Raw genomic sequence first — 17,975 nt, 5'->3', positions numbered from 1 at the left:
CCAGGTACCCACGTGCCATCTCCTCATTGGTTATACCCACGTGGGAGATAGAAAGACGAACTGTTTTGCCGGTTGTCGTGGTAATACAATGACAGTTTAGATGCGATCACCATATAATTTAAACGATAAAAAAGCCTGGAAGGAGGAGAGATGACTAGAAACGATTCGGTTGGCCGTTTTATGTGTGGATTAATTGTCGGAGTAGAGATCCTTGTGCATTTCAGGTAAAATAACAACTCAATGTTTATATCCCAGGACAAAATAAAGTTAAGCACAATGGCGCACGCGCGCAACCACACCTTGCCCAAACCGGCTGCGCGCGTGTGCCATCGTGCATACATTTATTCCCCCCCCCCACACCAAACGCGATCACGACACGCAGGTTAAAATATCAAAACAAACTCTGAACCAATGACATTAATTTGGGGACAGGTCGAAAAGCATTAAACATGTATGGTATTTTAGCTAGTTAGCTTGCCTTTGCTAGCTAACGTTAATTTGTCCGGTTTAGCTAGCTTGCTGTTGCTAGCTAATTTGTCCTGGGATATAAACATTGAGTTGTTATTTTACCTGAAATGCACAAGGATCTCTACTCCGACAATTAATCCACACATAAAACGGCCAACCGAATCGTTTCTAGTCATCTCTCCTCCTTTCAGGCTTTTTCATTGTTTAAATTATATGGTGATCGAATCTAAACTTTCATTGTATTACCACGACAACCGGCAAAACAGTTTGTCTTTCTATCTCCCACGTGGGTATAACCAATGAGGAGATGGCACGTGGGTACCTGCTTCTATAAACCAATGAGGAGATGGCACGTGGATACCTGCTTCTATAAACCAATGAGGAGATGGGAGAGGCATGACTTGCAGCGCGATCTGCGTCAGAAATAGGAACGACATCTATTTTAGCCCTTGGTGTCGCAGACGCTCATTGGCGCGCGCAAGCAGTGTGGGTGCAATAATTGAATAACATGGGGTTCTAAATTTATTTTGCGACGCTCGCGCACGCGACGTGTCCGGTCTGGTCAGCATGTTAGGGTGACATAAGAGTCATTCTGGTGGTATGTATGCTTGTGTAGATCTGTGCATAATATATACATGTGTGTGTGACAGTGTGGGTTTATACAGATGCAGCAGGCAGGGGCTGTTTTGTTACCTGGTCGGGGAGACTTCGCTGCTGCTGCTGGGGATGGCGTGTTAGCTGCTCCTGGGGATGGCGTGTTAGCTGCTGCTGCGGATGCAGGCCCTGGGCTGTTCCCTGCTAGGCTGCGCCGCTCCTCTGCCTGTGCCTGCGCAGCTGCAGCTGTAAGCACACACACAGAGAGAGAGACAGAGAGACAGCATGGTCAATAAAAATGAATTAAAAAAAGACATCTAATGAAATGAAAATGATTTTGGAATAACGAGCTGCTGAGTAAGCAGTTTACACTGTGCTTTGTTTATCCTCCATAGGAACGCATGTTCAAGAGAGATTCAGATGATTTAACACCACAGAAGAATCCATCTATTCAGCCTCTAGCCACCAGCCTCCCCCTCATCAATGGTCAGCCAGGCAGCTGTACACAGGGCTCTGTGACACACTGGGTCAGATGGGCTTTGGTCACAACACTAACAATGCTGGGATTTTCTATACAAACATCCCAGGAAGAACCTGAAATTTAAAAAAATGTCATGGCATTGACTTTGTTATAATGTTTGAGTCCCTCAGAACATATGAACAAGGCATAAGCCATGATAAAATGTGTATAATTGCAGTTATTGTTTTAATATGGAATTCGCTCTCAGCCACATGACAAATGTGTAGAATTACAGGAAACTAGAATTTTAAAAATATTTTTAAAAACATTGTCAAATATTCTCTCTTCCCGATGGCAAAATGTGCAGAATTTGAGGAAATTAGCATTTAAAACAGCAATATTGTCTCTGCAGTTCAGTGCTATAGGCTAGCAAAGCCCCATGAGTGTATGGGATACTAAAGTAGTCATCATGCTTAAATATCTGAGTTAGAGGTCGACCGATTATGATTTTTCAACGCCGATACCGATTATTGGAGGACCAAAAAAGCTGATACCGATTAAATCGGCCGATATTTTTGTTGTTGATTTATTTGTAATAATGACAAATACAACAATACTGAATGAACACTTATTTTAACTTAATATAATACATCAATAAAATCAATTTAGCCTCAAATAAATAATGAAACATGTTCAATTTGGTTTAAATAATGCAAAAACAAAGTGCTGGAGAAGAAAGTAAAAGTGCAATATGTGCCATGTAAGGAAGCTAACGTTTAAGTTCCTTGCTCAGAACATGAGAACATATGAAAGCTGGTGGTTCCTTTTAACATGAGTCTTCAATATTCCCAGGTAAGAAGTTTTAGGTTGTAGTTATTATAGGAATTATAGGACTATTTCCCTCTATACCATTTGTATTTCATTAACCTTTGACTATTGGATGTTGTTATAGGCACTTTAGTATTGCCAGTGTAACAGTATAGCTTCCGTCCCTCTCCTCGCTCCTCCCTGGGCTCGAACCAGGAACACAACGACAACAGCCACCCTCGAAGCAGCGTTACCCATGCAGAGCAAGGGGAACAACCACTCCAAGGCTCAGAGCGAGTGACGTTTGAAACGCTATTAGCGCACGCCCCGCTAACTAGCTAGCCATTTCACGTCGGTTACACCAGCCTCATCTCGGGAGTTGATAGGCTTGAAGTCATAAACAGCGCAATGCTTGACGCACAACAAAGAGCTGCTGGAAAAACGCACGAAAGTGCTGTTTGAATGAATGTTTACGCGCCTGCTTCTGCCTACCACTGCTCAGTCAGATACTTGTATGCTCAGTCAGATTATATTCAACGCAGGACACGCTAGATAATATATAGAAATATCATCAACCATGTGTAGTTAACTAGTGATTGAGCTCCCGGGTGGCGCAGTGGTCTAGGGCACTGCGCCACCAGAGTCTCTGGGTTCGCGCCCAGGCTCTGTCGCAGCCGGCCGCAACCGGGAGGTCCGTGGGGCGACGCACAATTGGCATAGCGTCGTCCGGGTTAGGGAGGGTTTGGCCGGTAGGGATATCCTTGTCTCAGTATGTAAAATGTAATAAAATGTATGCACTGTAAGTCGCTCTGGATAAGAGCGTCTGCTAAATGACTAAAATGTAAAATGTAATTATGATTAATTGATAGTTTTTTTATAAGATAAGTTTAATGCTAGCTAGCAACTTACCTTGGCTTACTGCATTCGCGTAACAGGCAGTATGTCTCCTTGTGGAGTGCAGGTCGTTATTGAGTTGGACTAGTTAACTGTAAGGATCCCCCGAGCTGACAATGTGAAAATCTGTCATTCAGCCCCTGAACAAGGCAGTTAACCCACCGTTCCTAGGCCGTCATTGAAAATAAGAATGTGTTCTTAACTGACTTTCCTAGTTAAATAAAGATGAAATAAAAGGTGTAAAATAATAATATATAATTTTTAAATCGGCAAAACCGGTGTCCAAAAATACCGATTTCCGATTGTTATAAAAACTTGAAATCGGCCCTTCCGATTAATCGGTCGACCTCTAATCTGAGTGAGACGGCAGATAACAAAGTAATCAAATAACCTGTCCTGTCTAAATGCCTTTATGTCACATACAACTTTAGTGCAACAAAAGGGAACCAAGCACCTCTGCTTCTCCAACTCCCTAACATTAAGCAGTGAGACAGTACAGCAACACTAAAGCATTATCCAATGGGGAGTGGTGGTGACAATGGCCCTCTTTACAAGACCCTGACGGTACTCTGTGTTCACTGCTATCTGCCATGCTGTTTTTTTGTTGAGTGGAAAGGTCATATACAGAGGACGAGAATATGCGGGAGAAAACTCAGCCGGACATAAACACAATAAAACCAAAAAGGCAGGTTATCAGTGAGTGGAAACTCCAAAATCAGGAACATGAAGTGGACTACAGAAGAGGACTATGCTACAGCTCTTTACATTAGCCCATATCAGTGTGGTTCTGACTGGAGAAGAGAAACCTCAAACGACAGACAATGGATCTCTAAGTGCAACACTCCTCCACTCCCAAACAGACTGGCATTGATGTTATTCTTTAGCCATTGGCCTTTACAGAGCAGATAGCAAAAGTCAACGGGAGGACAAAACCAACACGACAAACAAACAAAGCTGCATCAATACCATAGTCTTCAATGGAACAGCATCAATATCTTTCACTCAGGTCGTCACAGATGAATGACTCGGTCAAAGTCTGCTGATAATCCCATAGGAAGGGGACATCAGTTTACTTTTCCTCTCATCACGCTTCACAGAGTGGGAATCCCAGTTAAGTAAAAAGTGTTCCAATGGCCTTTTGACTGTCTGATTACCTTCATAAGACTCAGATAGGCCTAATACACAAACTAGCTAACCCACTGCCTCTGTAGAAACTGAGGGGTGCTCAGTATTAGATTATACATTTGGGGTGAATGGTTAAGTAGCGGTGTCTCGTGAGCTAGCGACTTTAACATCCGTCCTGCCCTCAGGGGAATAAACAAAACACAATGAGAGGGTGTGAAATTAGATTAACGTAGGCCAATATACAGCTCTTGAATGTACGAAAGAGGAGAAAATATATAATCCGATCCAAGTCGGTGCAGATAAGGAATCATCCACTAGACGAAATTCAAAACCTCCTCAAATCAGCCTAAAAGGGACTCTTACAACACACCATTCATCTGGTGTCCTCCTCGCCCTGCCAAGAATTAGGCAGTTCTGTCACATGTCAACTGTTGTTCAGCAATGCAGAGTACAGCTTGAGAGACCAGACAAGGGCTTATGCATCTCACTCACTGTCAATCCAAGCCTCAATTCACACTCATTCCAAGCCAAGCAGAGACCTTTTCAGAGACCCAAGACAGCTGAAAGAATTTTTAAAATGGACAGTGCAGGATTTTTATTGTTTTATATAATTAACTAGGCAAGGCAGTTAAGAACAAATTCTTATTTACAATGACGGCCTACGCTGGCCAAATCCGGACGACGCTGAGCCAATTGTGCGCCGCACTATGGGACTCCCAATCAAGGCCAGTTGTGATACAGCCTGGAATCGAAGCAGGGTCTGTCGTGACGACTCTAGCACTAAGATGCATTGCCTTAGACCGTTGCGCCACTCGGGAGCCCTAAGTCAGATGAACTTGTGGATACCTTTTTACGTTTCTGCGTCCAGTATGAAGGAAGTTTGAGGTAGATTTAAAGCACAATTATTGGAAGTCTATGGGAACAGTTAGCATGCTAGTTAGCAATTGCGCAAACGCTAGATAGCAACATCCTACAAACTGCACGCAGAGACATACAAATGGTATTCACCAATTCATCCAACTCTGGGGAAGTAGTTAAAGGGCTTCATTGCAAAAATCCAGAACAATGCTTTTAAAATGATTGCAGTCAATTTCATAATGACCAACTTTAGAGTAGTAGTTCCTTTACATGAACACTTGGGCAATATATATTGACCACATTTATCAAATGAAAGTCTGTGGTCTCATCAGGGGCCAGGTCTGAGGTGGCATGTCATGTAGTTGGGAAGGGCTCTGGGTAAAAAAGGTAAATATAATTCACACTGCCCTTGCCTTTGAACGAGGACTTAACTCTACTGCCAGTTCAATTCAACTTTTTTAGGTCAGAGTACTCTTTGCTTTCACATTGCTATGTTTAGAAAGGAACAAAGAAATACTGAACAAAAATATAAAAACGCAACATGCAACAATTTCAACGATTTTACTGAGTTAGTGCATAAGGAAAATTGCCAATTTAAATAAATTCAATAGGCCCTAATCTATGGATTTCACATGACTGGGCAAGGGTGCAGCCATGGGTGGGAAGCCAGGCCCAGCCAACTATGAGCTTTGCTCCACAAAAGGGCTCTATTATAGACAGAAATACTCAATTTTATCAGCTGTCTGGGTTGCTGGTCTCAGAAGATCCCGAAGGTGAAGAAGCCGGATGAGGTGGTCCTGGGCTGGTGTGGTTACAGGTGGTCTGTGGTTGTGAGGCCAGTTGGACGTACTGACACATTTTTCTAAAATGACATTGGAGGCAGCTTATGGTAGAGAAATTTACTTTCAATTATCTGGCAACAGCTCTGGTGGACATTCCTGCAGTCAGCATGCTAATTGCACGCTCCCTCAACTTGAGACGTGCGTGGCATTGTGTCATTTGACAAAACTGCACATTTTAGACTGGCCTTTTATTGTACCCAGGCACACATCTGTAACGATCATGCTGTATAAATCAGCTTCTTGGTATGTCACATCTGTCAGGTGGATGGATTATCTTGGCAAAAGAGAAATGCTCACCTACAGGGATGTAAACAAATTTGTGCACAAAATATTTTTATTTCAGCTCATGAAACATGGGATCAACACTTTATATTTTTGTTCTGTGTATTTTTCCAACATTCACTCAATGCACTCTGGGTAAAAGTACAGGACAAGTCACTCCATCAGAATGTGCTATCGGACAACTAGATATACTGTACCTACTTACATTTTGGAAGCTAATAGATAGCATTTCGTTAAAAGATGACAATTGTAATAAGATAAAATGTAAATATTATTGGTAACGTTAAAATACCAGTAGAATAACTGCTGATTAAATAATGCTGTATGCCTAATTTAAAATTGTTCACCCAATGTAGGTTACTGCCCCTTTAAGAGCTAGAATGGATTTTGTACCCATGTTATGATTCTCACCAAATATGTTGTCTTCTCACACTATTCAAACCCCACAATCAATAAATAGCTTATGAAGCCATCTTAGCCTATAGATAAACATATTGCAAACAAATAATCTGAACATCGTGTCAGTACAAACTGTATTTTTGAATTTCTGTGCATCCTTGACAATCTCTAATCAATATCCATAAACAGCACACGTTTTTTCCCATGAACCTGCACATCATCTTCTCTCACCAATGTGAGGGGTTGTGGCAGGGGAAACGGTGTTGCAGTAGTCTACTGTGTGGTGTGGGAATAATGACAAGCGAACCTGGAGAGCTTTGTGTTCACATTGCCCCAAAAAAGGGAACAGATCACAGAATTCAAGCAAAACAAACTCAGACAACCTCTCAAGATGGTATCAGTTCAATTCACATCTGGGGATCTTTTGAGGGGTCTGAGTTCCTTTGGAGTGTTCACACTATTCATAGACAGACTCTTTGCCCAGGAAGTGGTCATTCAGATTGTTGATCCAAAAAGAGTTTCACTGAAGACAGTCATCTTCAAAAGAAGTTGAAATAATTCCCTGCTCGTGTGATAGCGTGATTAGAAGTAGGTGCAGCCTGTCCTCACAGACGCAGATTAAAAGAGCAGGCCAGAGGATATAGAGAATATGCAAAAGGGATAGTCTGAGTCACTGTCCTCGTCCTCTCGGTCACTCACAAAGGAGGACAGTGGGCAAACAGTGAGCCCTCTCCTCCAGCACAAAGCATGCAAATAACAGTACACCATAGCAACAATAAAGGACTGAGTCCCTGGTTACACCACCTATGCTCCAGTCCAAACCCATTAACTCTGCCACACCTGGGAGGCTAGTGATAACCATCAATTTATCCTAAGTTAATATTGGTCATAGATTAGCCTACATTAACTGGACAATGCAATAGGGGTTTCAATTGAATATAATGCTTTTATCCAGGTCTTTTCACCACGGACTTATACGTATTTGACATTTTAGTCATTTAGCAGACGCTCTTATTTGAGCGACTTACAGTAGTGAGTGCATACATTTTCTTACTGGTTTCCCGTGGGAATCGAACCCAGAGCCATGCTCTACCAACTGAGCCACACAGGACCACGTATTGTAGAACTGAAAGAGCCAGGTGTTCTTGTGCACACTGAAAGAAGAGCTGACGAGAGGAGGGAGAGGACACCTGCATCCATCACTATGGAGATTTGCATTGATAAGCATACATTAAACCCAAGTGGGCTGGCTGCAGTAAATCAGACAGACTGGATGACACAGCACAAAGCCGGACAAGAGCGTGGGTGGCGTTTTTATAACAGTAATGTCAATGGGGACAACAGCAATGGTGACTGAGTGAAGGTATTAAGCAAAACCATTAGCACACACACACAGATTGCCGTTGTCAATTGGAGTTACGTTTCAATTACATTTTATCTACGTTTCAATCAGGTTTCAGAAAACAGCATGGCACTTCTACTGCAGCAACAAATGTTGTTAATTATATCATTGATGCCATCGACAAGAAAAGGCACCCTTTTTAATCGATCTGTCAAAGGCATTTGACACAGTTGATCATGACATGTTGCAAAAACTTGCCAACATAGAATTATCTGATCAGGCAGTCTCTTGGTTCAAAAGCTGTGTGTCAGAAACTGGACACAAAGTTCTGATGGAAAGTCACCAGATATGTTAACTGTCCATAAGGGGGCAGGACCACTGTTCACTATTTATATTAAAGGGACACTTCTGGATTTTGGCAATGAGTCAGATGAACTTGTGGATACCATTTTTATGTCTGTGTCCAGTATGAAGAACGTTGGAGGAAGTTTTGCGAGCCCATGCTAACTAGTTTTAGCACAATTAGAAATCTATGGGTATAGACTTCAAGTCATTGCGCTAACGTTAGTTAGCATTTGGGCTATCACTATTTAGCAACTTTCTTCAAACCGCACACAGACACATACAAAATGGAATCCATGAGTTCATCGGACTACGGAGAAGTAGATAAAGGGCCTCATTACCAAAATCCCAAAGAATCACTTTAATAATGTTGGTATAATAATGACGTGTCAAACGCTAGTTTTCGTTTTTATGCTGACGACAGTTATTTATTATTGTGCCGCAACATTGAATAAGGCCTTTGAAGAACTGCAATCTGCCTTTACTATTGTCCAGACTCCGCTCTGTCAGCTGAAGTGGCTTTTAAAAGCTGAAAAAACAAAGTTGATGGTTTTCACAAAATCTAAGATGAAACCTCAGACTCTCCCACGTATAGTCACTATGCAGATAGAGTATAAAGAGAAGCAACTTACAAGTACTTGGGTCTCTTGATAGACGAGTGCCTCACCTTTAAAACCAACATCGAAAGGTTCAAGTTGGGTTTTTATTTTCATAATAAGTCATGTTTTTCTTTATAAGAGAGAAAGAGGATCGTTTCCGCTACTTTCGTGCCTGTAATTGATTATGGTGATATCTTGTACATGTTTGTCCCTGTGACATCATTACGCATGCTGGACACTAACATGGGACGAATGGAAACAGTTCCATTAAATTAGAGCATGGCACTCCTCCTAGAATTGAAAAGAGGAACTAGGCAAGGTTTCCCAACTTCACCTAACCTCTTCCTGCTTGCAACCCAACTTTTACAAGTTTTGTTAAATCCAGCGATATAAAAGGGACCTCTATTGCTGACAGAGATATCATCACCAGTCAGCTTGTAAATGACACCACCCTCTTTTTGAAAGATGCTGACCAGATTCCTAGAGCAGTCGATGGGATAAATATTTTTTCCAAAGCATCTGGTCTTTGCCTAAACCTTAATAAGTGTGAATTGTTTGCTGTTAAAGACTGTGTGATACCCTCTATATGCAATATTCCAGTCAAGGAAAAAGTAACGTACCTTGGGATTACCATATCTAAGGATCAACAGGAAAGATGCTTATTAAATTTCATACCTATTTTTGAAAATAAAATAAAAGTTAACCATTGGTTGCTGAGGGATTTATCCTTGAAAAGGTCAAGTATTGTTTCTAAAGCTGAAGGTATCTCCAGACTTACGTATGCAGCCCAGTCCCTACATCTTAACAAAATAAGTAAACCGGTTGACCAGATGCTTTTCAACTTCATCTGGAAAAATCATACACATTATATTAGGAAATCTGTCGCTATGAACACATGAATATGGTGGTCTAATTTTTTCCAATTTTCATACTTTGAATAATACTTAAGATAAATTGGGCTAAACATTTCCTAAAGAAAACAACTTCAATTTGGAATTTCATCCCTCATATCTTCTCCCTATTTGGTGACTTCAATTTTATGTTACTTTGTAACTATAACAATGATTTGATTCCTACAAAATGATCTGCATTTCATAGACAAGTATTCTTAGCGTGGTTGTTAATATATAAACAATTTCTCCCCGCATAGGTATTTCATTTGGAACAATGAACATATATTGTATAGAAACAAGTCTATTTTTTTAAGAACTGGTTTAATAATCATATCCTGCTGATGAGTCAACGTTTTAATGCAGAAGGATTGTCAATCATTATAAGGAATTTATCTCATTACAATATCCCTGTCACACCTAGAGAGTTCGCCATAGTCTGATGCTATTCCATCTGGAACTCTCATGTTATTTAGAGGTGTAGCCAGACCTCACCTTCTTACCCTCGCTTAATCCAGTTGACTCTCCAATAGGGAAAATATGTTTCTCCTTGCTCCCTCAGAACAATAGATCTATCCCTGCTTTATTTAAAAGGGATATAGAATCAATACCTTATGTCACAACTTACTGGAATACATTTGTCAATAATATCTCTTGGGGGGAAAAAGTCTGGTTATTACCACACAAATACCTTCTTGTTAACAAGGTCAGAGGTCTCTTTCAGAATGATCCATAAGTATTACTCTGCAAATCATTACCCGATGAAACAAAAAATACATGAGCTGTACTTTGTGTTGAGCATCCAGAAAGAGGTTTGCATTTATTTTGCCATTGTCTACTGGTTTTCTGCCATAAAAAAATAAATACAAATAAAAGCCATGATGAGCTGAGGTTTGTTACTAACTCCAAAGCTCTCACATCACTGTACCCTCTACATGAGAGTGGGTTGGCCTTCGTTAGCTCTTCAGAGATTAAATCATTGGTAAATGTATATTTATAAGGCCATATTGAGACAGCTACCATTTTATTTTTGTAACTGCATTGTCTAGCAGTCAAATGAAAACTATCGTCTGTGCACAGAGGACTGTGTCTAGTTGATTTTGCCTAAGGCCCGTACAGAGCTAGGGCAAAAAATATTTTTAGGACGCTGCCCCTTCCACTTGGAACGAACTTGAAAAGGTCCTAAAATGACAGGAGCTCGTCCCACCTAAAAATGTGTTTAAAGTTAGGTTGAACACTATGATGGAAAATAAAAGAGGGCTATCAATGTTTTGACCCACAGTTGGGCCACTTTCCCAAACCATCTTGCTTTTCTGTATGTAAATGTATGTTTTTTTAAACTGTAGTGCTTCGTGTTTTATGTTGTAAATGTGTCTGCAACTTTGTGTGCTGCCATTTTGGCCAGGTCTCTCTTGTAAAAGAGACTGAGATTAACCTGGTAAAATATTTATTTTTATTTTATGTCCACAACTAAAATACAATATGTTTAAAAACAACCTACTTTTTTTCCATCAAACCATAGAGCACATACAATTTTAATTAACCTATGCTTGCTAGCTACAGCGGCACTACATTGCTGCGATGGGGGAAACACCTCAACCGATTAGTCTGTAGTACCTAACTTATCCTATTAGATAGTTAGGGTACAATATGCACTGCAACAGCTTAGCTCTCTAGAATCACACATAGCATAGTAAATAGACTGGCTATATTGATTAGGTTAGCTAGGCTAGGAAACATCCCCAGGCAAGGCAGTTAGGGGAGGCAGTAAAATCCAACTCATCAGGGGGCTCCTGTCTTGTCCTGGAACACTAATCATGGCTCCACAGACAGGGCAGTCACTGGTCATAAACAGGAAGCAGGCCAGCCTGATCCATCATGCAGCTGCAGTTCTGTTCACAGCCGGACAAAACCACCAGTATTCAAACAGGAAATGTCTAACTTCAAAGCACTACGGGTAATGAATGAACACCAATATAAAAGGGTATGAGGCATATATCCTTTTGTTCATAAATTACATACTATTCACAATAAATTTACATTGGGCCACTGCTGAAGACATGCTGACTGCTGCGTTCGTGCCTCCTGTCCAAAGCCACAGTGAGATTGACACCTCAGTGCTCAGTACCAGTCAGCCAAAAATAAAGCATAGAGTCCAGCCACTCGTCAATAGACAAGGCTCAAAGAAACAGTAACAACTACAGCCCCCCACCCTTAACACAACCACCCACCCACCCACCACACACACACACAAATATCAGTCAGAGACAGTAGTGAGTTCAGTGAAGTGACCTCTCATTCCCTCTGGGGGGAATGGAGGGGAATGCCTGGAGGGGAATGTATCCACACTGTCTAATAATGACAGCCTTCACCGGGCACAGCTGTGATGAGGGTGCACACACACACAGCAGATACTGTCCAGGATTATTGGGGACACATTCACTCAGAGGTAAGCCGGGGCTATTTCCAGAGCCACCGGGATGATGACACCTTGACGACAGCAGGTTGAGCTCCATTCTCACTGGCTAATGACAGAATGCCCTGACCAGAGTTGGGCTCGTTAGGGTTCACACAAGGACTGTCTCAGATGTGTAACCCACACATCACGTTTCATCAGCATCACTCATGGCAGGCCAACAAGCACAATGGAGTGGATAGGCCTAGGCTCAATGCTTATACAGTCAACTGACACAAAGCATCTAAACTCAACAAAAGAGACATCCTCTCACTGTCATCTGCGTTTATTTTCAGCAAACTTAACATGTAAATATTTGTATGAACATAACAAGATTCAACAACTGAGACAAACTGAACAAGTTCCACAGACACGTGACTAACAGAAATGGAATAATGTGTCCCTGAACAACGGGCAGTGTCAAAATCAAAAGTCAGTATCTGGTGTGGCCACCAGCTGCATCAAGTACTGCAGTGCATCTCCTCCTTATGGACTGTGCCAGATTTTCCAGTTCTTGCTGTGAGATGTTACCCCCCTCTTCTCCAAGGCACCTGCAAGTTCCCAGACATTTCTGGGGGGGAATGGCCCTTGCCCTCACCCTCCGATCCAACAAGTCCCAGACGTGCTCAATGGGATTGAGATCCGGGCTCTTCGCTGGCCATGGCAGAACACGGACATTCCTGTCTTGCAGGAAATAACGCACAGAACGAGCAGCATGGCTGGTGGCATTCTCATGGTGGAGGGTCATGTCAGGATGAGCCTGCAGAAAGGATACCACATTAGGGAGGAGGATGTCTTCCCTGTAACGCACAGCGTTGAGATTGCCTGCAATGACAACAAGCTCAGTCTGATGATGCTGGGACACACCGCCACAGACCATGATGGACCCTCCACCTCCAAATCGATCCCGCTCCAGAGTAAAGGCCTAGGTGTAACGCTCATTCCTTCAACGATAAACGCGAATCCGACCATCACCAATGGTGAGACAAAACCACGACTCGTCAGTGAAGACCACTTTTTGCCAGTCCTGTCTGGTCCAGCGACGGTGGTTTGTGCCCATACGCGACGTTGTTGCCGATGATGTCTGGTGAGGACCTGCCTTATAACAGGCCTACAAGCCCTCAGTCCAGCCTCTCTCAGCCTATTGCGGACAGTCTGAGCACTGGAGGGATTGTGCATTCCTGGTGCAACTCGGGCAGTTGTTGCCATCCTGTACCTGTCCCGCAGTCCTCATGCCTCCTTGCAGCATGCCCAAGGCACGTTCATGCAGATGAGCAGGGACCCTAGGCATCTTTCTTTTTGGTGTTTTACAGAGTCGGTTGAAAGGCCTCTTTAGTGTCCTAAGTTTTCATAACTGTGACTTTAATTGCCTACCGTCTGTGAGCTGTTAGTGTCTTAACGACCGTTCCACAGGTGCATGTTCATTAATTGTTTATGGTTCATTGAACAAGCATGGGAAACAGTGTTTAAACCCTTTACAATGAAGAACGGTGAAGTTATTTGGATCTTTACGAATTATCTTTGAAAGACAGGGTCCTGAAAAAGGGACGTTTCTTTTTTTGCTGATTTTATAAACTAGGCCTATCTTTGCTTTTCAGTGAGTCACTTCTATATAGTCAGAATGGGAGGGCCATCTTATCTTATGGCCTCTTATTCAAATAATGTAGCCAACATTTACTTCCCAAATCTTTCCACCATGGTGAGAGGATGGGCGGGTGGGGGCGTTTGCATGAGTGGGCACATCCGAACTTCCATGATATTTTACTGCAACACATTAATCAGCTCTTATTCACCCTATAAAAGAGTTGACCTGCCTGGGGCACGTTTCTCTCTGTGCTGTAATGCCTGCCATGGAACCAAACCGTGTCACTGTCGGGGGCTCTGCAATCTCAGACTGTAGAAGGTCATGACCTCTGAACTCAGGGTTAACCTCCTGTAGAAGGCAGGGATGAGAGGAGCTCCTCCTAACTAGTTGTTTGTTTCATTGCTACAAGCTTCTGCACCAAAAAAGGCTAAACAATTTCCTCCTTCGGTTCCCTCAGAACAATTCAGAAATATTTTTCATGCTTTTGATTCTTCAGGCCAGGCAGAGCCTGGATTCAGATAGCCTTGCTAGGTTCCAGTCACAGGCATCTGATCTACACTCATAATGACAGTGTAGGTACAACCCACAATCTTGTGGAGATAACCAAGTATTTGTGTGTTTTAACGCTGTACTGGATTCCAGCCATTCTTTTGTTAGCCTTCCTATGTATGAACACAACCTCCCCTCATCACCCTCTTTCTCAGCAGTCTACTGACAGGCAAGATTGAATATCTCTGGAAAATACTTTCACAAAGACACATATTTCAGTGGATATAGCTTTCAGAGTGAAAATAGTGAATGAGAAAGTGGATGAAGAAAAGATATGACCTAATTTCAGAAACACCCCTTCACGCCTGGTATGTTGACGTAAGAAACACTAGCATTTCAGCCCAGTCCAACAGTTTGAGTCAAAACAAACTGGGCATTCAGACCTGATACAGGCGCACAGTAAACATCTGTGCATTTGGCTGCCACTCAGGAAGAGGCCCAGCTTACAACGTAAAATAACTTCCGTGTAAAACAATGTTAAGACATAGAAAAAGTGTTGGCTTATTCAGCAATTTTGTACAGTGAAAAAGTGGAACCAAATACCCAAGAAACAAACAACCCCTTATCACTGACTGCATCCAAGAAAACTAGCAGTAACTGGACAATCTTATCATCCAATGAGGAGTTTTGTGGACTTTTGGTTCAGTGTCTGTGGAACTCAGTGCAAAACCACGTCAGACATCGTTATGTAGATCGAATCCCCGAGCTGACAAGGTAAAATCTGTAGTTCTGCCCCTCAAGGCAGTTAACCCACTGTTCATAGGCCGTCATTGTAAATAAGAATTTGTTCTTAACTGACTTGCCTAGTTAAATAAAGGTTAAATAAAATAAATGTAGCAGCTAGCTACTTTGCCAAGACAACGGAATCTGTCACATGTGAACAAGCTTAGACAAATATTTTTAATTTCAGATTCTCTTCACTGCTTGAATACCAATGAGCCACATGCAATGAGGGGAAACTGTGCATTGGTGACTTCTCTAGAGAGGAATTAGCTAGGTAGGCAAGCAACATACAAAAACCACCATAACTTCCTCTCAAATCCCATGAAACCACCAATCACCTCCCAGTTCCAGGTCAAAGCCTGTCAACATCCAAAGCCCTCAGGAATACCACAACAAACGTCCTTTCTGGGCATTAAGACAGGCACAAAAAAATAGCAATACTTACGTAGCTAACGTTACTTGCACATAATTGTTCTAGAATTAGCCTAGCGTCATTTAGCATGCCAACAGACAATTTGTGTAGTTTACACTAGTTTCGTGCAGCCTAGTAGCTAGACAAGTTGGAAAACTGCTTCCTTAAATCAGCTAGTTACCGTAATGTAATATAATGACTCGAATAAACTGCCCTCTCCAGGGTCAATCTGATTAAACTGGCTAGCTAGCCAACCAGAAAATACGGTTTGCTCCTTTGCAGACAATGGCTAGCAAGTCGTTAGCTAACGTTACCTCCTTGCTTGAACTTGGAGATGTCAAAGATGACCATAAAGTAGTTACTGTAGCTAATATTAGTTAAATTAGCTAGTCAGAAAATAGGCACGCTAGCGAACGGTATAAGGTAGCTACCCAGCTAGCAAAGTTAACTATGCTTATTGGCAAATTAGTTAATACTTAGCTAACTAATTAGGCAACTATTTCAACAAGTTTGATATGTAACGTTAGCTAGGTAGCAATTTATGGCGCCTCAACAGCGCGCACGCATACAGATCCGATCCAACCGGTGATTACATTTAATTTTGGGTCCAACAACGATTGGCTCTCTGGTTCTGCTACTATGGCTAACTCCGTTAGAGTAGGTTTAAATGTTATTTTACAATAAGTACATTCAATAGGAACGTTGTACTAGTTACATATAGTGCAAAATAAATGACCCGGTAAACGTTGATTTTCATGCAGCTAGCTTAGTAGTTTGTACAGCTAGCTTTCAAACTAGCCGGAGGGGATCAGAGTTGCGGACTTCCAACCCCTTTTGTCAGCGGATAAGGTTAGCTCGCTAGCCACAAAACATGTTCAAAATGAGTAGGTTACCGGTAGAGGGGTCACTTAGCAAGCAACGTAGAGGAAATTCGACTTCATTAAGTAGCTACATTGGCACATTAATAATTAGTTATGCTGAGTGTATTCCTTACCCATTTGAGCTCGCAAACCCTTCAGAGATGTTGCACCCTCCGCCATTTCTATGAAGTTTTCCTTCTCAATGTTTTTGGACAACAGAGGCGCGCATAATACGTACGCGGTTACGTGGACATCCAAGTAAAACAAGGGAACGGGCCATAGATAGGCAATAGCGCCACCTAGCGTGAAAATCTATGGTTGTGAGAAGGCAACAGTTGCTTATCAAAGTTTGCCATGTTGAATATAAAGTGTAATCAAACCACCCAGGGAATGATAGTGTGAATACAATTAATTAGAACTCAAACAGAAAGTAATATTTATGTCAGAACATAAAAGCTCAACTTTGTCAGATGCACTATAAAAGTTAGAGATGCATTTGTGTGTCAATCATATTGTTCTGTTTCTGTCATAACATTACATTAGAGAAGCAGTTTAGAGAAGTCAAGGCATTGGCTTCCTTGAGGACTTACCTTATGGAGAGAGTTGAAGAGTCTAAGGAGTTAGTTTCAGGAGGAACTGCTTTGCAGCAGTAGTGAACCAACCCCTCAAATAAAGAAAACACCACATCCTCCCTGCGCTCTGTTCTGTCTATTTTCATCCAACACTAACGCTTCTGTCCTACCCCATCTCACATGCCTTAGCCAGCGGGGCCCTCATTCATTTTACATGGAAAACAGGGTAAAACAAAATACATTGTGGGTTCAGTTATACTTCCCTGAACAATACAGAAGAGGTTATTTAACACTAACAACCGTCACAAATAATGGAAGTGTTAGTGAGAGGTTGGGCCGGTATAGCAGTGAGATACCATAAACCCTATACCGGTATTCATCATAGGCCTTCCCATTGACATGGTTAAAGAGATGCTTCAAGATTTTGGGGCCCTTTGTCTACTTCCACAGAGTCAGATTAACATGTGGATAGTATTTGTATGTCTCTGTGTCCAGTATGAAGGAAGATAGAGTTAGCTTCGCATTGAAAAGCATGCTAGCAGATACCCATAGACGTCCAGTCATTGCACTGAAGCTAGTTAGCATTGGCTCGCAAAACTACCGCTTACTTTATTCATACTGGACACAGAGACATACAAACGTTATCAACAAGTTCATCTGACTCTGGGGAGGTAGATAAAGGGCCTCATTGCCAAGTCTCTGTGCTTTGCATCCTGTGACTCAGATGAAAAAGTAATCTAGGTCACATTACAATGCTGACTATTCACACCTTACAGTATGCAGACAAATTATACCATTCTGTCTTATGCAACAGAAAATAGTTCAAGGGTATTACATATATAATGGCTATACATTGAATGGATTGATTTAACCCACTGTGAACAAGCAATAGCAGTTTCTAGACCAAAAAATCAAGT

At 41.9% G+C, this 17,975-nt stretch overlaps 1 protein-coding gene across 10 annotated transcripts in view; it reads right to left on the bottom strand.

The window, feature by feature from the left end:
- The window catches only part of LOC120062351 (ensconsin-like), a 52,263-nt gene extending 35,573 nt beyond the window's left edge, over positions 1–16,690 (bottom strand). For all 10 annotated transcript variants that reach the window (XM_039012253.1, XM_039012254.1, XM_039012257.1 and 7 more), the window contains exons 1-2: positions 16,621–16,690; positions 1,162–1,308 (exon numbers count right to left, since the gene is read on the bottom strand). In XM_039012253.1, the coding sequence (XP_038868181.1) occupies positions 1,162–1,308; positions 16,621–16,666 (193 nt within the window). In that variant the 5' untranslated portion in view covers positions 16,667–16,690. The remainder of the gene's footprint in view (positions 1–1,161; positions 1,309–16,620) is intronic.
- Positions 16,691–17,975: the final 1,285 nt, after the last annotated feature.

The sequence above is a fragment of the Salvelinus namaycush genome, chromosome 17 (assembly GCF_016432855.1).
Source record: "Salvelinus namaycush isolate Seneca chromosome 17, SaNama_1.0, whole genome shotgun sequence".
Classification (NCBI taxonomy): Eukaryota; Metazoa; Chordata; class Actinopteri; order Salmoniformes; family Salmonidae; genus Salvelinus; species Salvelinus namaycush.
This window is presented reverse-complemented; position numbering and strand designations above follow the sequence as displayed.